The sequence below is a fragment of the Penaeus vannamei genome, chromosome 39, assembly GCF_042767895.1.
Source record: "Penaeus vannamei isolate JL-2024 chromosome 39, ASM4276789v1, whole genome shotgun sequence".
NCBI lineage: Eukaryota > Metazoa > Arthropoda > Malacostraca > Decapoda > Penaeidae > Penaeus > Penaeus vannamei.
In genome coordinates this window covers 22,790,048-22,811,487 of record NC_091587.1, presented here as the reverse complement: position 1 = coordinate 22,811,487, position 21,440 = coordinate 22,790,048, and the positions used below count along the sequence as shown (strand labels likewise).

The 21,440-nt window shown below is 37.6% G+C and overlaps 2 protein-coding genes across 11 annotated transcripts in view; one reads left to right on the top strand and one right to left on the bottom strand.

The window, feature by feature from the left end:
- The window catches only part of LOC113821728 (TCF3 fusion partner homolog), a 20,213-nt gene extending 13,268 nt beyond the window's left edge, over positions 1-6,945 (top strand). The window contains exons 5-6 of the mRNA XM_070116925.1: positions 5,981-6,175; positions 6,673-6,945. Of these exons, the coding sequence (XP_069973026.1) occupies positions 5,981-6,175; positions 6,673-6,753 (276 nt within the window). The 3' untranslated portion in view covers positions 6,754-6,945. The remainder of the gene's footprint in view (positions 1-5,980; positions 6,176-6,672) is intronic.
- Positions 6,824-21,440, bottom strand: part of Lrch (Leucine-rich-repeats and calponin homology domain protein) — a 248,791-nt gene continuing 234,174 nt past the window's right edge. For 7 of the 10 annotated variants that reach the window (XM_070116915.1, XM_070116919.1, XM_070116916.1 and 4 more), the window contains 5 exons: positions 20,940-21,059; positions 18,664-19,140; positions 18,359-18,496; positions 18,136-18,213; positions 6,824-8,478 (listed from right to left, as the gene is read on the bottom strand). In XM_070116915.1, the coding sequence (XP_069973016.1) occupies positions 8,344-8,478; positions 18,136-18,213; positions 18,359-18,496; positions 18,664-19,140; positions 20,940-21,059 (948 nt within the window). In that variant the 3' untranslated portion in view covers positions 6,824-8,343. The remainder of the gene's footprint in view (positions 8,479-18,135; positions 18,214-18,358; positions 18,497-18,663; positions 19,141-20,939; positions 21,060-21,440) is intronic. The other 3 variants (XM_070116918.1, XM_070116922.1, XM_070116923.1) reach the window with 1 other exon arrangement.

The window sequence follows — 21,440 nt, the reverse complement described above, 5'->3', positions numbered from 1 at the left end:
ACACCAACAAGATTTTGTAACACTCCCTACTCCAATACTTTTTATCACTCCACTCCTTCCCACCTTCCCTTATGAACCTCCCGATACTATTCCTTCATTTCTTGATCCTCTACTTCAGTCCCCAGGTATGCCTCCTCCTACAACTCAGACAATGATCTCTACCCATATCACCCATTCTTGGACCAACCATTGCTTCACAATGGCTCTTCTACAGTAGAACATTTGAGGCTTTCATATTCACAGACCTGATCTTCATCACCTTATGTCTTTGTACAACCCATTCATTATATGTCTTCAAGAAACCTTGTTAACACAGCCCCCAGTACTGATTCCAAATTATAATTTTATATCATCCCTTCATTCTCTTTTCTATCTCTATACTTATCCATAAAAAATCATACACTATACCTCCCTTTCAAACCACTGTCCCTTGTAAAATTATTCTCATGTTTCTTTGCTGCTGGATCACAATTATTTCAATCTACTCCCCTTCTCTAATGCTTTTGAAATTTCACTTTCGAAATTTCAACCTTTTCTCATACTCAAGTGATTTCAACTGCCACCACACTTTAGGATGACTCCTTTATTACTTCCCGAGGTCACTCCTTAGAAAAGTTTCTCTCATATACTAACTATACTATCTTATCCACCTAAATTCAAATCATCCCACTCACTTTGACATGCACACCCAATTCTTTTCATGTCATGATCTTTCTATTTGCTCTCCTTCCCCTCACCTAGACTTCCATTGGTCAGTTCTAAACCATTTTCATTAAAGTGATCACACTCCTATCCTTTCTTCTAGTTCCATTGGTCAGTTCTAAACCATTTTCATTAAAGTGATCACACTCCTATCCCTCTTTCTTCTACTTCCTAAGGGCCGCTTTCCAACCCCCCTCGCTGATGAGCTTGACTGATATGCATTTACCTCTCTCTCTCTCCTCATCATCTTCCTCCATCATCCTTCTCTTCCACTTCAGACATACTTCTATACTTCACAACCAATTTCTAAATGCAGCCCATACATCCATTCTCTAAACCCCCCAACCTTACACTTCCAATCGTGTGTCATGGAGGAACTTAGAATGTACCAAAATTGTTTCGACTAAGCATGCAGTGTTAAGAAGCTACCATTACAAGAGGCAACCCCAGTCAATTAACCCTTTGGATCCGCTTGCATGACGGAAATCATGGAGCTGAAAACCCAGGTAATGGGTTATGTAAGTGGCTAATATCCCATGAGCAGTGCAAGACTCTGTGCCTCCCCTTTGAAAAGTTATTCTGTGTAAACTTTTTTTAGCTTTATCGCCATTTTTCAATGTCCATGTTTGTTTTGTTATTTTCTATATCCAGTTGGTAATTATTTTCCATACACAGACTCCATATCATTTCTCTTTGTAGTAAATAACTCAGTGTGAGAAAAAAAAAAAAAAAAAAAAAAAAAGTAACCTTTGATTATTTGTGTTATACATATTTTTTCGTGATTTTCAATTTTACATAATACAACCTGTGCCGCAGGTCACAGTGGCCAGGAATACGGTGCGCAGTATGGAAATAGCGTCCTCCCTGGTTCCGGCGCTCTTCCAGTCACTCCTTACACATGTTACATTCCACTTTAGTTTATCGATGGGAATAATGCTAAAGCCCTCTTCTAGTGCCAAATGAGTCAAATCACACTCCAAGAGGTTTGTTCACACATGACGAGTCTTTGCCGTCACCCTGGCCTTCGCTCATGATGGCAGTTCGTGTCACCCGGGCTGCGGCGAATTTGCCTGGTTGACGGAATGTTCATGTCAACCGGGCAGCTACCCAAGTTTTTCCTTTTTCATCCGGGTCCAAGGAGTTAATTCTTTTGCATAAAATTACATATAGAGTGTACTCCTATCTCCTTCCCCATGTCCTTTACAGAATTTTCTAATGCCCCTTTTTCTTTTGAAATCTGTTATGCATTACAGTCATTCAACATTCAACAAATGCAGTACCTAGAATATCACAACCTTATCTCACCAAACCAGATTGCGTTTTGTCATGGCCAAAGCACAACTGATCCTCATGCTTATTTAGAAACACAAATCACATCAGCATTAACACACCTTAAATCAGTATTAGCTATCTTAGATTTAGAAAAGGCACCAGTCGTGGTGTATCTCTCGTAGGACTAGGACGTGTTTACAGTACTGTCCATAAACGTGAGGTCCATGAATCCTGTGTTTACCCGCCCCTATCTGACCTTGGACAGGGAGCGGGTCACCTCCTACCAAGGTATCAGCATGGCTAGTGTTGCTAGTGGAAGTGGAACCCATAAGAGGGTAAGAAGTGATGGAAGCGTAGACATGAGTGACGAGAATGGATGCGGGTGGGAGAATAGGAAGAAGAACGACGGAAACGAAGCAGCAGCCCAGAATGTTGCCGGTGTGAACGGCAGGAAAAGACTGCTATTTCCACAGGACTGTGCCTTGAGTTTCTTAGAAAAATTAAGGTGGGCCATGCAACTGGGCCGGGACCACGCTGATTTCGAGCCAGTGATGAAGGAAGGAAAAGGAAGGCCGTATCTCATCGTGCGGGCAAGCCAGGCAGTGCAGACGCTGACGACTCAGGGATATAAGGGGACTGTCCCAAAGGCTGGGGAAAAGTTCACTAAAGTGATAATTTTCCGATATCCCACGATATTAGACCCGGACTTCCTTCTGGACGACGATAGATTTGTGTGGGTAAGGCGGCACACGTCCAGGGGCGAGGAGCGGAGTCAGCTTGTTGCCCTTGTGAAGGGGGAAGTGCCAGAGAAGGTATTTATCTCTGGAGCGGGGTACAGGAGGGTGGCACCGTATGTAGAGCCGCCAGTCATGTGCCTCAAGTGCTGCAGATGGGGCCACAAGTCATGGGCCTGTCAACAGGATGCTCGATGCAGGTTCTGTGGCAGGACACATGACTCAAGAGTCTGCCAGGCCAAGATTGAAAAGGGGGAAAGGGTTACGCCTTGCTGCTGCAATTGCGGAGGGCGCCACAATGCTGGGTCTCCTGCATGCAGGTTGAGACCAGAAATCAAGATTGCTTCGACGGTCCCCAAGGAAGGAGAAAATGGAAAAAGGCCGGTCACCATGCGGCCAGAGGTGCCGAGGGAAGAGACAGCTGTTGTCCCTAATGCCTGGGTGCAGGGCCCACCGCGGGTGGTGCCGTTGCCAATGGCTTGTGATGACGGGCAGGACAGACAGGTGCAGGAAGTGAAGGAAGTGCCGCGGAGTAGTGATGCGGATTTTTCTAAGGAAATATCCGTAATTACCAGGATGTTCCAGACACTGATGCAGAGAATGGACGCTATCGAAAGGAAACTGGCCCTGGTTCCCAGCGAAGAAACGAAAAAACAGAAAGAGAGGGATGAGGCATCGAAAGAAACTCCGACTAAAGACACAGAAACGAAACAAACATGTATTTCTGCAAAGGAGCAGGATTCAGAAAGTGAGATAGTTATTAGAGGGAAGGAAAGAAAAATAACAGCAAGTGTGGAGTACAACGATCACGAAAAAAAAAAACTCTTGGATCGATGGGAAATTAAACAAAACTTGGCAAACCTTAATGATATGCTAGAAGAATGGAAAGGCAAGGTAATGCATAGTGGAGTCTTATAGCATTATTGTCTAGACTTCAGACCGGATTTCACAAAACATGTATGACAAAGAACAGTTGACCTGATCGGGGATGACCTGAGTGCCTGTCCTTCGCAAATAACAGCTGCACACACAGGTCGCCTACGGTACCTCACAGCTCATCAGTGAGTGTGTGCATGAACTTTCTCTTTTATAGACCATGACTCTTAATATTTTTGTTTTTGTATTTTATGTAATTATCTGGTAATACACCTAATTTTTTATATGAGAACTGTGAGCCCACACAGGGACTTATCAAGATAAGGGTGAGGATAACATACATTACCACATCCTTTTGAGATGTAACCTTTTGTCTCAATAAACTTGTCAAAGTCAAAGTAGAAAAGGCATATGGGGGCACCATATCCTTCAATTACTATCTTCCCATGGCATACGTGGAAACGAGTGTTTTCATGTCCTTTCTTTTCATGTCCGATTTACTTCTACTTCTTCTTTCCCTCAATTTGAAGGTATCCTACAAGGCAGTGCGCTCAGCATAGCATTATTCCTCATTGCTGTAAACTGATTAGTTTCAGCTCTACCACCAGGAATGCAGTCATCAATGTAAATATATGGCCCTTCCATGCCTGTTCTCCATCAGACTTCTCAGTCTGCAATAAGAGCAATCTTCTTGGGCCACCAACCACGGCTTTCAATTTTCTACATCTAAAACCTTTTCCCTCCTATTTTCTCGTTCATGTACAGGCTCCCAACCTGCACTCTTTCTATATGATGCTCCCATCCAATTTTGCTCTTCAGGCAAGTTTCATGTTGTAATTTTTGACTCCAAAACTGTATTGGCTAGATCATATCCTTTTTGTTTGACTTTTACAGATGCTCTCACATATGTCCTTACGTTCTGACCACTCCACCATCTCTATATTACTCAATTTTCTCCACCCTTGATTATGGCAGTCATATATAATTTGCCTCTGCCTCCCTTGTCACACACCTTGACGCAATCCACCTTTACGTTTTTTTGTTTAACTCACTGGCTGCGATATTTTGCAATATGGTGTGTAATCCCGTATCATTATTTATTTCCTAAAACATTCTACTCGGGTAGTGCATAGTACTGTGCTGGAGAGTGCGCACTGTGGCAGTGCTGCTTTCCCTCCTTCACACATGTGTTTATGTTTGTATATAAGAAAAAATATATGTTTGTATATGTTTTTTATAAACCCTTGCGAATATATGTAAGCAAGCAAACATATGTAAATGCGCTCAGAAAGAGTGGAGGCCCTGGTTTTAGCACGCGCCAAAAGCATTTAACTCCTTTGGCGTGTAACACCCCATTGCCTGTGCAGGCCCAGGGCGGCAGGCCTGGGCCTTGGAAGGCCACTAGGGGGACATCAACTTGGTGGCTGATATCCTATGGCTCAGTTAGCTCCCAGACTGCACGGATGTCCATTGGTCCAAGGGAACTGCCGTTAATTGCACTTTGCATTATACGAGTCTATATACTGAATCAGGCCTCCATATCTTTCTTGACGTCCTGCTCTTTGCATCATACAATGCCATCCGCTACCGATGATTGACCCTAACCACCTTTCAATCCGCTCCAGTTGAGAGTCTATATACTGAATCAGGCCTCCATCTCCTTGAGGTCCTGCTCTTTTGTCTGTAAGAAGCTACATTCGTTTTCACCAATTTTCTCACTCCAGGCTAACTGTCCCTCAATCCCTTCATACTTTCTCCTCCTCACCACATTTACCTGCCTCTTTTCCTGTTCGAATGGATGCTCTACTTTACTATTCACCCATTCCTAATCTCAGATCTCTTCCTCTTTCTGCCCAGTCTCCCTCCCTGGTTAATACCTTCTTCCTGTAATTGCTCTTCTACTTTCCAAGATCAACTGAAATCAAACATCACATCTTCTATCCTCCTTGCACATTTTCTTGCACATATCTCCAATAACTCTTCCAGTACCCATGTCTGTACTTGGGTACAGACTTGGGTACTGGTTTTGGTATTCTTTCCTTCCCACACATACAATTTTCCCCTTCTGCTTGAATCAGCTGAACTATATGCTATCCTCTTCGCTTTAAAATGCATGTCTTCCTTCTTTTACTCATCCTTCACCATTTTTACTCCACAACTCGATGTCACTCATACAATTCATACACCCTATCAGTCTGTAAGACTCAAGATCAGTTATTTTATCTGTTTGCATAACAGAAAACAGTTAAGTTTTGCAGGATCTCCAGCAATGAACAAGCAGATCCCTTAGCATGATCTGCCACCCTAAGAACAACCCATTCTACTGTAAGCAATCTGAATTTGAGATTTGAAGTGTTAGAGAACAGTTTTCATAATAGACACTTTTGTCATGTCAGGTCAAGCGAGAGAAAGTTGAACGTGACCCAAGTGCTCCTAAGAGACCAAGTAGTGCATTCCTACAGTTTTGTCAAGACCAGAGGGAGACCACTTCAGCACAGCACCTGCAGCAGACAGGAAGGCCTGTGGATAAAAAGCAGTTGACAAAACTACTTGCTGCCAGATGGAGTTCCCTTGGGGAAGATGACAAGAAGGTAAAATGGGCAGAATTTTTCTTTGAAAATTAATATTTAATACATATTACACTAAAATGTATTCACTTGCAAGAAAAAAAAGAATTGTCAGTCATTTGTACTAGGATGAAAATGAATGCTTTTCCTTCAAGTTTAAGGCATTTAGAAAATCAAGTCCATAATCACAATGCACTAGATGTTTTTTTCCCAGCCAAAACAATAATAGTATAGTTATTTTGTTTCTTCAAATAACAGATATTTGCTGTTTATTTTTTTCAGTGATTGAGTAGGTTACATGTGATATAAAAAAAAAAAATGGTTGTAATAATAACAATTATAATTTACTGTACTTTAATGTGGTTTTTATTTTCTGCTTATGCCCAAAGGAGTGACCAGAGGTAAGAGAATGAAAGATTGAAACAGAGCAAAAGAAATAGGCTTTCACATCCATAGTGTTCTATATATTGACTGTCATATTAGTATGATTACATATGTTGATGTATATCTTTTCATTGCAGGTTTACATAGACAGGTTTGAGAGGGACAAAGAGCGATATTCAGAAGAGAGGCGCCTGTATGAGAGTAGAAAGATGGAATAACATTGACCCTTTTTTCCTCATCCTCTTCCTCTTTTTTCATTTGGGAAATAGGATAAAAATAGATTGTAAGTATGGTTTCTTTGGTGAATATTTATTTCCTATATACATTCATCTACAAACACAGCTTCGTCTACACATTTTACAGTAAATGGAAGTTGAGCTGAATGAAACCTTTAATATAATGAATCAAGATGAAAACTTGTTTGAATTTTCCCCCATAAATATATATATATATGATGTATACATTCCTATTGTCCAACATGAAAATGATAATTAAATGCTGAACACGCAAAGCTAAAAGGCATAGTACAAAAAAAGAGAAAAATATCAGAAACATTGAAAAAGGTGTAATGGAAACATTTGTTTTTTAAGTACCAGTGTCCTTTCCCCCCCCACCCATACTTTTTGTAAAAATATATTGCACTTTTTATCCAGCATATAATGGATATTATAAACATGAATAAATATTTGTCTATATTTTTTTTATTTTTATAGATTATTCCAACCTTTGCACATATTCATCTTTTGTATATGGGCAGTAAAATGAAAAGAGAACCAATTTTGTTCTTGTGTTATAATTAGTTCTTGTGATATAAAGTATTTCAACAATTATATAATGATGGCAAGATCGGTCTTTCTTCTGTATATTCTTTAACATTTTTATAACAATGTATTAATGCCCATTTCAACTTCAGAGATGGATAATCAAAACAATATATTATTGTCATCGACAGTAAATGTCCGAGTAAAATCTAAACAATTCCAAAATAAAAATGGGGTACTACAACATGCAATATTTTTCCTAAACATTTAAAAATCAAGCTAAAAATTGGAAACTCCAAATACAGAAATGAAAATTGAAGAACCATGGACTAGGTCATCATTTTAGCACAACCCACACATTGGACACTTTTTGAACACTTTTTCTGTCTCTCTCTCTCTCTCTCTACATAAAATGGCATAAATAGTGAGCAAATTTCATTCAGTACTTTTGACAGTAACAGACAGCTTATGAGTATGATGCTGAGAGAGCTGTGTAAAGATAAAAATATATATATAACATGACTAAAGGAACAGTTTAAAAGCACACAATAGCTTTATAGTATAAAATTTACTTAGGAATGATTTGATGACCTTGAAGTGAGCAAAAAAAGGTCATGGATGATTATGAAAAAAAATAAATTCTTAAAAAAAGAACAAACCTTAGTTTCTTCCTTTAAAAAAAATAATTTACAACAGCACAGAGTATTCGCTGATGATAACAAATTGCCTTTGGCTTGAATAATGACAGTACAAGGGAAGCACATTTTTTTCCTTCTTGTCAAAACAGCAAACTGCACAAGCCTTGAATGCAGCCAACTGTTCAAGTCTCTTATATAACAGACATATGCAGAAGAACAAAAGAATGCTTTATGTGGCAGGAATATTATCCTCTGAAAAAGAGTTGGCCCCATAATGGAGGGGAAATGAGAAAGAAGAATCTATCTACATCCTGTCCTTTTCACTTTATACACAGAAAAAACTGCAATCTGCAAGTCTGACAGGACATGATAATACTGGGGGTTGCAGAGGAGCTCAGGAGAGGGGCTGTCATACTGGGGTCTGGTTTCTTGGCGACATGGGTGCATGGCGTCCCTGGTAGAATTGAAGCAATCTCTCGACAGTTATGGCCACACGCACTGTCCCTCTCTCTTCCAAAATGTCATGTGCACTGCAAGTGTAGTCCTGTGGAAGGGATGAAGAATATTAAATATATATATATTACCAATTTTAAAATAAAGGGGCACTTTAATTAATTCATAACTTACTTAGCCCATTGAAAAGAATTAAACCTACAGGAATTTACAGTGATTTTTTTTTTAAATATAAAACAAATTTTGCTCAGAATAATAAATACTTACTTAATCTGTTAGGAATTTAATACTAATGGTGTTAGAATTACACATGTTGGTCACATTTTTTATTATTCATACATCACAAAGTCCATTACACTTGTTAAATATTGGTGATTACAAACTTTCTTTGATAATGATGACTATCAAATTCCTGTCCCATGAAATTCATTCTGAATCAAGATCCATTACAAACAGATCTTATGATCAAAAGACTGTATAGGCACATCAGTCTCACTTTTAACAACTCTCCAGCTCAAAATCATGTGCAGTATATATATATATATAAGTTCTACATAATTATGTGCACCTGGAACATGAGAGATGAATACTTGGAATTCATAATAAGCAATATGATAAAAGTGTCCCATTAAAAAAAACGGAAGAAAGAAAAACATACATCTGGTAGCAGATACAAAAACTTGTCCCATTAAAATCGTTACATTGTAAGACTTAATCAGCCTTCAAAAATATTGAACCCCAAATTTGCACCTGCTACCAAAAATGAGCTACCTAGAAATTAAACAAAAAATACTATTGGGTCAATAATGGATGCCAATGTGAATATGAAATTTCGAGTAATTTGTATCTTAGAAATATTTCAATTCAATATAATATCATTTGGTGAAATATTTTCTGAAATGCAACACTTCACATTTTCATGAAGAAAATTACTCGAAATCTCATATCATAGCAAATAAGCAACCCTATTAAGTACAAAGGCATATATAATATATATCAGTTGAGCCAGCTATGACTAGTGCAAGTGCCTTAACATTGCAATGAAACGATAAGCATTTGTTAAGCTGCATTTAATCCTTTTATAAAAATCATCATTCAAATGCTATGTAGATGCTTTCAAACAAATATATATTCAAAAGAGAAAAATCATCCCTTGCATAAAGTTCATTAAATAATATCAATCATAAGACTGTTCATCACACTTTTAATCAGGTTCTATCCATAGTGAGAGAACAATCACCACTAAGTACACTTCAAGACACACTCGTAATCCAACTTACAGAAAGTGTCACAAGTTCTTTTCTCGGAAGGCAAAATGTGGCGAAATAAGTTTTAACAAGTGGAAGTGAAGTGCTTGGTCTTTAGACGGTAACAGTGGGCTTCATATCCTAAGCACCTTTATGGATATTTATGTTCTGGGACTAGACTTCCTTGGCTCATACAAGGAGTATACACTATATAAATAACTAAAGGTTTACACTGATAATATCACAGGAAAAATTCTTTATATCATTTAGCTGCATATACGGCAATTTCAATTTGATACAAAGATCCTTCAGTTTTATATTGTTCCAAAGACTAAATACTAAGCAAAAAAATTTGATTTTCATATTTTTTTTATAATAAACTTAATAAATATACATGCCAATCTTTATATATATGATTTAGAATTAGTAATAAATTTCTTTATTCTGATATGGAAATGTGTCATGGATCATGGGTCAATCAGATTTAAAGTTCCTGAAGCAATTAAGTCAGAAAGAATGTTTATGTAGCATATCAAAAGAGGATTTATTTACAATTAGGCACACTCATACTGACTAAAAACCATGGACAGCATGAAATCTGTCCAACAGTGAAAGGGCAAGGGAGGTGGGAGGAGGGGTACGAGGAACTTAGCTTGACACATAACAGTGCATTGCAAGGAATAAAAACACATTTATGAAAAAGCTTGTGTTTACAGAATTAGTCTGGAAGAGAGAGCAACTAGTCTCTACAGCTGATGGCATGCATTTTGGATTGCTGCATCATGGTACAGAAGATCTTGAATTCACTCATTTTAAGGCAATCAAAAATAGTGAACTCTAATATTATTTCTTTTAAGAGCCCTGTTTTCATTTTCTGTCCTCTATTATAAATATTGTAACTAAATCAATCAATGTTGGAAACTTTGATTTGTTTTCCTAATATAAACTTAACATAATCCTAGAGTTTTAATGTTAGTACATTACCTTTAATAAATGCATTTCTTTGAACTGATAATGTACATAACTTAAATGCCAGGATTTCCTATCCTACTGGCCTATATTTCTTGATTTTATATCATTAAATGACTATAATATGGACACTTTTACTACTACTAAATTTTGGACAATATTGGAATGTCAGAATCATACAAAGTAATACAATAATGTCATAAACAAAGCAAAATGTCTCCAGCCGGATGTTTAGATCCATATCCAAAGAAAAGCCTTTTTGTTTCATTTCAGTTGCTTTGCAATGCTATAAAATTTACTGTAAAATATATTTGCAATTTTCAAATATTTTCTATTTTGTTTTCACAAAATATGTGGCACTGCCTATATGCTCTTACACATAAGTAGACTGCCTAAAATGCTTACATACATATGCATACCTTCCCATACACACAGCCATGGACAATTCACATTCGGAGTGAACAAAAATAAAAAGTTCTAACAGTAAAATTGTATACTGTTATTTCTCAGTAAATTACTAATTCTCAATCTGTAAACTTCAATAGAACTTTCCACATAAAACACACCCAATGGCAATAGACTGTGTGAAGCAATAAGTTCATCCTTGCTGGAAAAAGTTAACAGCTAGGGGTAAACTTGGCATAACTGGAGGTGAGAAAATATGTACCACAATTATATATTCTTAATATTATATCTTGTCAAAGCTGTATTTCATGACGCATATTAGCAGAAGCCAAATAAAAAGCTGGAATGTTGAAGTAAATACTTTTTAACCCTATGATGACAGGGCCCAGATTTTTTGTGATCTAATATTACACAACAGTCTAGACTTTGTGGCTTGGCCTAAGCTGTGTACAGCTGGCCCACCTGTTGGAAGTCAAGAGGTGTCTATACATCATGATGTAATGTCTGCCATTACATCATGACAGCTATAACTGTGCCCATCTCTGAAGGGTTAATTATCAGTAAACAAAAACATTGTCAGGGCCTCCAGTATCAGTAGGTAAGCAATTCTCACATTCATTATTTCTCTTACATCTATCACTCTCATAAAATGATTTATCAGATCTTTTCCACCTACCACAACATTCATAAATGAAATACAAGGAAAATAATGTTATCCAATTTCTTCAGATCTATAATTTCAAACTACCTACCTGAACAGAGATTCAATAAAAAAAAAATCAGAACATGTTACAAATGAGAAAGAATTACTCCACCTAACTAACTACCTACTTTTCCCTGTTATTCTGGTTTTCTTCTCTAGTTTGCTATCATTCAATAAATTATTTACATAAATTCAAACTTACTAAATAAACTACAAACTGACTATTTTCATAACTGAATAAATACTAACATAAATTCATTACAACAACACACAAATACTGACATGGGAAATTTTTAATAAATATGTGTAAGGGGAGGTGTATTGTCAGTGTGTGTGTGTGTGTGTGTGTGTGTGTGTGTGTGTGTGTGTGTGTGTGTGTGTGTGTGTGTGTGTGTGTGTGTGTGTGTGTGTGTGTGTGTGTGTGTGAGTGTGAGTGTGTGAGTGTGTGTGTGTGTGTGTGTGTGTGTGTGTGTTTGTGTGTGTGTGTGTGTGTGTGTGTGTGTGTGTGTGTGTGTGTGTGTGTTTTGTCAGCATGTGTGTGTGTGTTTTGTCAACATGTGTGTGTGTGTGTTGTCAGCATGTGTGTGTGTGTTGTCAGCATGTGTGTGTGTGTGTTGTCAACATGTGTGTGTGTGTTGTCAGCATGTGTGTGTGTGTGTGTGTGTTGTCAGTATGTGGGTTTGTGTATGTTGTCAGCATGTGTGTGTGTGTGTTGTCAGCATGTGTGTGTGTGTGTTGTCAGCATGTGTGTGTGTGTGTTGTCAGCATGTGTGTGTGTGTGTGTTGTCAGCATGTGTGTGTGTGTCTATTGTCAGCATGTGTGTGTGTGTGTTGTCAGCATGTGTGTGTGTGTTGTCAGCATGTGTGTGTGTGTGTGTGTGTGTGTTGTCAGCATGTGTGTGTGTGTGTGTTGTCAGCATGTATGTGTGTGTGTGTGTGTTGTCAGCATGTGTGTGTGTGTGTGTTGTCAGCATGTGTGTTTGTGTATGTTGTCAGCATGTGTGTGTGTGTTGTCAGCATGTGTGTGTGTGTGTTGTCAGCATGTGTGTGTGTGTGTTGTCAGCATGTGTGTGTGTGTGTGTTGTCAGCATGTGTGTGTGTGTCTATTGTCAGCATCTGTGTGTGTGTGTCTGTTGTCAGCATGTGTGTGTCTGTTGTCAGCATGTGTGTGTGTCTGTTGTCAGCATGTGTGTGTGTGTGTCTGTTGTCAGCATGTGTGTGTGTGTCTGTTGTCAGCATGTGTGTGTCTGTTGTCAGCATGTGTGTGTGTGTTGTCAGCATGTGTGTGTGTGTCTGTTGTCAGCATGTGTGTGTTTCTGATGTCAGCATGTGTATATGTCTGTTGTCAGCATGTGTGTGTGTCTGTTGTCAGCATGTGTGTGTGTCTGATGTCAGCATGTGTGTATGTCTGTTGTCAGCATGTGTGTGTGTCTGTTGTCAGCATGTGTGTGTGTCTGTTGTCAGCATGTGTGTGTGTCTGTTATCAGCATATGTGTGTGTCTGTTGTCAGCATGTGTGTGTGTGTCTGTTGTCAGCATGTGTGTGTGTGTCTGTTGTCAGCATGTGTGTGTGTGTCTGTTGTCAGCATGTGTGTGTGTGTCTGTTGTCAGCATGTGTGTGTTGTCAGCATGTGTGTGTCTGTTGTCAGCATGTGTGTGTCTGTTGTCAGCATGTGTGTGTGTCTGTTGTCAGCATGTGTGTGTGTCTGATGTCAGCATGTGTATATGTCTGTTGTCAGCATGTGTGTGTGTCTGTTGTCAGCATGTGTGTGTGTCTGATGTCAGCATGTGTGTATGTCTGTTGTCAGCATGTGTGTGTGTCTGTTGTCAGCATGTGTGTGTGTCTGTTGTCAGCATGTGTGTGTGTCTGTTATCAGCATATGTGTGTGTCTGTTATCAGCATGTGTGTGTGTCTGTTGTCAGCATGTGTGGGTGTGTTGCCAGCATGTGTGCGAGTGTTGTCAACATGTGCGTGTGTGTTGTCAACATGTGCATGTGTGTTGTCAACATGTGCATGTCTGGTGTGTGTGTTTGTGTGTTTGTTTGTGTGTGTGTGTGTGTGTGTGTGTGTGTGTGTGTGTGTGTCTGTGTGTGTGTGTGTGTGTGTGTGTGTGTGTGTGTGTGTGTGTGTGTGTGTGTGTGTGTGTGTGTGTGTACACGTGTGTGTGTGTGTGTGTACACGTGTGTGTGTGTGTGTACACGTATGTGTGTGTGTGTACACGTGTGTGTGTGTGTGTGTGTGTACACGTGTGTGTGTGTGTACACGTGTGCTTGTGTGTTTTCTTAGTGCATGTTTGTAGGTGTAGACTTGCATGTGAATGAGAGTTTATAGTGACTGTCTCTTTATATGTGTTTCTGTAATGAAATGTATGTGTATAAGAGTGTCAAGTGCATATCTATAACTGTGCATTTGACTCTGCATCTGTGTCTGTTTGTATGTGTGTATCATGTGTTCATCTGAATAGAAATGTGTGTATGTGCATGTATGCGCTTTTCTCACTGTGTACATGTATGGGCATGTGTAAGTAAGTGCATGTGTGCATGTGTTTGTATTTTAATACCTACGTATGTCTGTTCTCTATGTGAGTGTAAAAGTGATATCTGTGAAAAAAACAAACAAAGGAGAAAGGAAAAGAAAGATAAAAAACAGAAGAGAGAGAGAAGAGAACAGAGAATTTGGAGAGAAAAGTGAGAATAGATACAGAGAAGATGAGCGGACCAAGGAGGAGAGAAAAGAAGAAGCAAGAGGCAAAGGAAGAGGAAAGGGATAAAGGGAGAGGAGGGGATATGAGATTTTTTTTTAAATTTTTTTATGAGATAATATGACAAAGTAACCACAAAACAGTCCAACACAACATGAGATGAGAAAAAAAGGAAACAAAGGAAAAAATGGGTAAGAAAGGTTCAGAAAAAAGCATAATAAAAGAAATTTGGATAAAAGAATAAAAGAGAAAGAGTAGAGGTGCATCTCTCAGCATGAATAACTGTATATTTCAGTGTGGAAGTCAATCAATTTTTACATTTACTCCTTATCAGTATTTTCTTGGGTGCACACCTTTCCCATCCACTAATCTGAAGAACTGTCTTCTCATTAAAAGATTACTCAAACTTACCTTATCAAAAAATTACATAGCACATTTGTTAACAAAAAGATAACAAGCACTTTCGTTAACCTGAAGTGGAATTACACTTCACGAATACCAAACATGCTCTATGGAAATGCACTGAGGATATGTATATACAGGAGTAGAGTGGTGCATTAGTATCTACTCAGCCCGAAACAAAGAACAAGAAAGAAAATAGAAAAGAAAGTAGAGTATGACAGGAAAGCAAAGGTTAATGAACCAAGTGTATGTGGTAGAAACAGAACCTTTTTTTGACAGAAATGCTATATGCTGAGGCGCATTATTATTTATTTCAGAAAGATCCATGTAATTCCCCACGCTTTACTTTACTTCACTTAGAATCAGGAAACCTGATTTAAGATAAGAGGTAGATATATAAACTAAAGCTCCAAATGCTCTCAAAATAAACCTGAGACATATAAACAAATAACATTTCAGATATCAAACAGGCAAGAGCAGAGCAGAATAAAGGGTATCCATGCTGTAAAATAACAGAATATCACCAATCTCTGCCAAAAACAGTCTTGTAAAATTAAACAGATAACTGCAATTTTCATGCACAGTTAAAAGTAATTTAGCCAGAGATGGGGAGACAATGTCCTTTTTCCTTAACAATACTTGTTCAAATTCAATGTTTCTTAATCCATATAAGCAACTGAAATAAAGCAAGGCCTATGCAATACAGTACCATGAATAGAAAAAAATATATATATAAAAAAGTTAATGAATGATTACTTTTACTTTCTTTTCTCATTTCTTTCATGTATGGGAAGACTGTGGCTCTAATCATCTGGAGGAGGATACAAATACAGTAACACAAGAGTGGATAGGAAAATACACAGCAGCGCATTGGACAAGAAACGCTGGTCGGCTGCCTGGTACGGCTGTGAATGCACTGTAGTCTCGCTGTCCCCTTGAGAGGTCAGGGATTCCTCAAGGATGGCCACAGGAGGGGCATGAGGATCAGGCTGATCCACAACCATGCCATTATACTTGGTTAATGACAGGGACTCAGAGGGGTTGACAAAGGAGCGGACAGTTGTTAGCACACGCTCAGGGTCAAAATGGGTTACGATATCGTCGCATGCACACACGCGCGCCTGTAAAGAGACACCAACGCCGAAGTGAGACGGAGGGGGAAATCCTTTGCAACACAAGCTCAAGTGGGGGGCCTCTCACCTCTACAGAAATATCCCAGGCACCAAAGAAAGCCATAAACTAAAGAATAATTTATTTATCTTCATCTTTTATACAGTATTAGTCCCACTCTCCACTATTTCATGCTCTGATAAGTGTTATTGAAGTAGTTATCCCAACCCTCCACTTGAGTGCATGCAGAAAGTGACAAAAACCAAGAAACCTTCCTCCCAGCAGTGAGATATTTAAAAAAAAAAACAATGGTGTTTTGAAGATGAAGCTTACATTCACCTTTAAAAGAATAGCCTGCCATTGTGAGATGCTTGAGTGCCATGCTGGGTAACCCCTTATAACCTGTTTCATTCTCAGCATTTTTTTTTTTTAAGCTTCAATCTATGTACATTCCTAGCAGTTATTTCCCCCCTTCCCCCAAACAGAAAATCAAAAGAAAAACTGAAAAGGGAAAAACAGAAATAAGAAGCTTGTCCATAAGTAGACATCCAAACTGCCATGCACTAGCCTTTAAAAAAAGAACAAAAACAAAATAAAACAATCCTAGGAATCAAACACTACACATGTGCCCTACTCCAAATCGGAAGCTTTTTCTTTTTTCCAAAGCACAGAACCTCTACTCCCACCCATGGTTAGTAGATCTATAAAGTTCTTAAGAGATAAAGACAGGTAATTTCTTTCCAAAAATTTTTTCTTCTTCTCTTCTTTATTTAACCTTTTTTTAAGTAAGAAAATAAATGAAAGGTAGGGCATGACACCAATCTGAGTCCCGTACTGGTGCTTTAACATCAATGGATAAGGTGATATAATACAAAAGTGAAAAATGCTGCGTATCTCACCTAACCAACCTTGTGTACTGTAATATCTAGGCCTCAATTAAAGCTATTTACAATAGTCTTGATAAATACACCTTAAAGAAAAGAAATGAAAAGAAAAAAGAAACAAAGCAAAATAAAAAACAAAATAAAATAAATTAAAACAAAAAATATATAAACAGAAAACAAGAAAAGCCAGCAAAATAAAGCAAAAAGCAAACAATAAAAATAAAACACAGAACTGTGCAGCCTACACTTCAAGGAGAAGTCAGGAAACCAATATGTACAAGACACCAAAAAGTGATAGTTCCACAGCCTAGTCATGTTTCAGTGTTTGTGCATTTGTATAGTCCTTTGGGTAAATGCATACACTTACCATAAATTTGTATAATGTTTACAAATATACATTCAGGTAAATAATAACATATATTCCATACACATCTTACATGCATATACATAAATAAAATTTTGTACAGTATTCAACAAAATCAAACAGATGCACATTTCAGAAAATGGAACTAATTCCTATATGTAATATGATTCTTTAAAACAAAAACCCTAAAATCATGATCTGAACAATAAACTGAATCTTTTCCTCTGTCACATTCAGCTTTTAAGTAAAAGACTAGAACATTTATGTGCATTTCATTATCAAAATGTACATTCTTTGTAACAAAAGAAATGTTTATTACGAAATAGGTTCCTCATTAATTGATGCTAATACTACTATGACAAAATATATCTCAAGAAATCTTTAAGGGAAAGATCTTTTATCTATTGATACACAAACTGCTAACATAACTTCTATAACATACACCTTTTATTCAGTTAATATCAGCTGTATAAAAATCATCTTATAATTCATGTTTAATAACCTTCACACTCTGCCTCAAATAGTTTTACAACATAGAAATATCTATCATGAAAGATACAAAACTAGCTTCAAAGTGAAAAAAAAAATGTTATGCTCAAGTTCCCTACTTTAACTTCATAACTCCACCATGATTTTTCTTTTCTTTATCATATACTGTATGCATAGACAGTCTTATTTTTGTTAAGGTCCCATAATATTCTTACTTATATTTATTACAGTTCTATATATAATCCTTCAACATAATCACTATTATATAGCCAACTTTTACCATCTTTTTCTAGATCCTTTACCTTCAATACTTCTCCTAGAAACATATGCTGTACACACTGCAACTAAAAGGTAAAAAAAAAAACACACACAATAAAGGGGAAGAAAAAAAGGGAATATAAAAAAATACAGATGAAAAAAAAAGAAGGAAAAAAATAACGAAACAATTACAGATGAGGCACAAATGATACTTACATCTTCTACTCCGATTTTCCGGCAAGCTTCAAGGAAGTTTTCAACATTCAACCTACATTTAGCTATTGTCAATTTTGGCTGAAATGAAGAATAAAATATACTGGTGAAAACATATACATATACATATTGATAAAATAATGCAAATCATCCAATTCTTAAAACTATACCACAGTTAGAATTAAAAAAGAAAAAAATTAAAACTTCAGTCATTGCTTAGCCTTACCACCGCCGGAGACGGAACATGGATAGAAGAAACAGATCTCGGGCGGACATGGTTTGCTAGGTGGCAGAGCACAACACCATCCATCAAGGCAGCAGAGAGGTCAGCTGGCAAAGACACCTTTAATCTGCTTTCAATTATCTGTAGAGTACATATGATTTCCCTGTTAATTAACTCTAAAATGTGATTCATGTCACCTGATATACTACATTTACTTTTTACTTGATCTGCTATATTTTCCTGGCTTTTCTTTTGGTTTATCTTCAAATTTTGGATCAGATGCACATTTAGAACAACTCAAAACCTACATTTCTTAAATTTTCTATCAACTGCTTCTCATGCTGCTGTTTCTCCATCTCCCGTCTGTAGGTGAAGTTCAGATGAGCAGGAGACGCATCAGGATCAAAGGGCCTGCCGCCTCCACTCCTCTTTCGAGCCTTGACTGTGCTTGGTGTCTTGGGCAACGAGCCATTACTGCCCCTGCTTGCATACGTACTCGCATGTGGGGTGCTGGGCTGGGAAGTACTCTGGTGGGTTGCACTGGGATATGGGTTGGCCATATTATTACTGCTTGTGAATGGTGTACTAGAGGCTTGAGGAGCACTTATGGGGTAACTAACATTTTGGCTGGTGTATGGACTAGATGAGAAGCTGGTGGCATGTGGCACATTGTGTTGTAGGTGTGAGGAGTTGGAGGAGACTTGGGGATACGAAGGCCCATCCCCAGAGTCAAAGCTTACGTCAGGGGAGTTGGAGGCTGAACCCTTGCTAGGGCTAACACGAGACTGGAAAAGATAGGAAACAAAAAATGAGTAATAAAACTACAATCTCCCTGGCATGCACTTGCGATATATCAAAACTTATATAAAATACTTACATGAAAAAGTTATGCAAATAAAGGTGCATATGAATTAAAAGAAAATTTTATGTGTACCACACTTCAAATTACACGCTTTGAGATACATACAAATTTTCTATCCAACTACAAGGATTTTCTTTATCATTCTGAATCCATGCAATTCATGCCTGCAACATCCTGTTGCATATCATTCTCCTATATCTAATACTGATGGAATGCAAACATCTACAAAAAGCATTCCTTAGGAAACACTATACATTATAGAATTGATACAAACCATTGACAAACTCCACAATAAAAAAAGTAACTTTGTCTCCACCATCTACCATCTTCAGAATTTTTCCTCTTCCCATACAAGACACGCAATCCTGTTTTGAGTAACTTGCCGACAGTTAGAGAGGCGCAAACCGTCACTTTGCAAAGCAACCGTCAGACATGCTTCCGATGCCAAGTAGGAGTAGTACCGGTCTAAGTACCTTGACAATCCACAGCACAGTACAACACTAGTGTATCTACATATCTGTGCAAATTCCACATTGAGTAATTACTATTTACAAAATAAAAATAAAAAATAAAAAATATGGACGAACAGATTCTGATGACCAATCTCCACTTTTTACTCTGACTGCCTCTCTAAGCTCTTCTCTATCTCTTGCCTATATGTTGGCTATCAATAACTACAACATAGTTAACAAGGATATTTCTATTGCATTTCAAATGGCATCCCCTTAACAGATCTCTGATAAACCTAAATGGAAATACTACGTAACACTAAATTCAGTCATACATTTTTACTGGTCAAGTAATATAATTGATAACTACTTGTTTTACTGCTTTTGAACAAATACTATGTGTAACATAATCATGGACATCAACTTATCTTCATGTACAGTATGGTTAATTTTCTATTCACAAACTATAATTTTCTAAATGATACAAATTAATTGTGATATTGAGTTTATTCTGATAAAAAGAGAGAGAATTAAAAGGATGCCAATTATGCTTTATGAATTAACCAATAATCAACAGCCTGAATGATCAAAAATGGGGTCCAAATATCAATATTATCAAACATATCCCATGAACTGAGTCACAAAGGCAACAAGTCCCATATATTAGCAGAAGTTGGTCTTCCTCTGTAACTGAAGCAACAAAGCTAAGAGGTAAATGCACTTGGTTCTCGCTATTTCTCCACTCACAGCTGGCATTCCAAAGGCCATCGGCCTCACCTTTATATATAACAACACGGCTTCCTTTTGTAAATTCTTGACATCAGTCCGTGTTGCTATTCCTCGACTGATGCGTTTTGGCCGTGGTGTCCTCTGAGCCTCATGTTTTTTCTCTATTTCCCTCTAAATACATTTTAAAATCTTAAAAAGTCTTACACATATGAAGACAATCACCAATATTTTAGATCTAAAGAAACATTTTAGAAAGCCAATCTCCACTTCAGTAAAAATGCATTTTCAAAGATCTTTCCAATTTTGTATTGACTATCATCTACAACTCCAATATTTTCTCCAAGGAATGGAAGGAAAAAAAGAGAAAAAAAGTAAACCCAATTCTTCACACTCTACACTCATTATCCCACAAAACATTATTAAGAAAACATAGAAAGAAAAATAGAAAGAAAGAAAAATGTAAAAGAAATAAACATATAATGATATTTCAAATCCAAAACATCCTCCTCCAACCAAACCAAAAGTTGAGGATAAAGAACCTCACCTTAACATAAGACAACACTGCTTCCTTCTGAATGTTCTTGACATCGGCACGTGTCATATCCTCCCGACTAAGGTCTTGCGGTCGCGGTTGGCTTGGCAACCTTTGTGAATACCCATCAAGCTGCAAGCACATTACTTACTGAAGCATTTTATAACATCACACCCTTTCTGTGTGTGCGGGGGGTCAAGAAGATAGAGACCCAAACTAGACTTCCATTTTGGTCCTTGGATCTACACCTTTCTAGCTATCACTTTAAGAAGCTTTTAAAAACAAATATTTTGCTATGCTACATAAAGAAATAAAAGATTTCATACTTTCACATTCCTTAAGAGAGCAACATTTATAGAATTTGCATTCAGGGAAGAATTGTAAAACCTTTCCATTGAGGTCTTGACATTTAGGATATGTGCTTCAGTCAAATTGTTTATTACCATTCAATGCTGCTTTTACAGCCTATGGTGAAAACACAAGAGTGCAAACATGTATCTAACTTCTCTAATG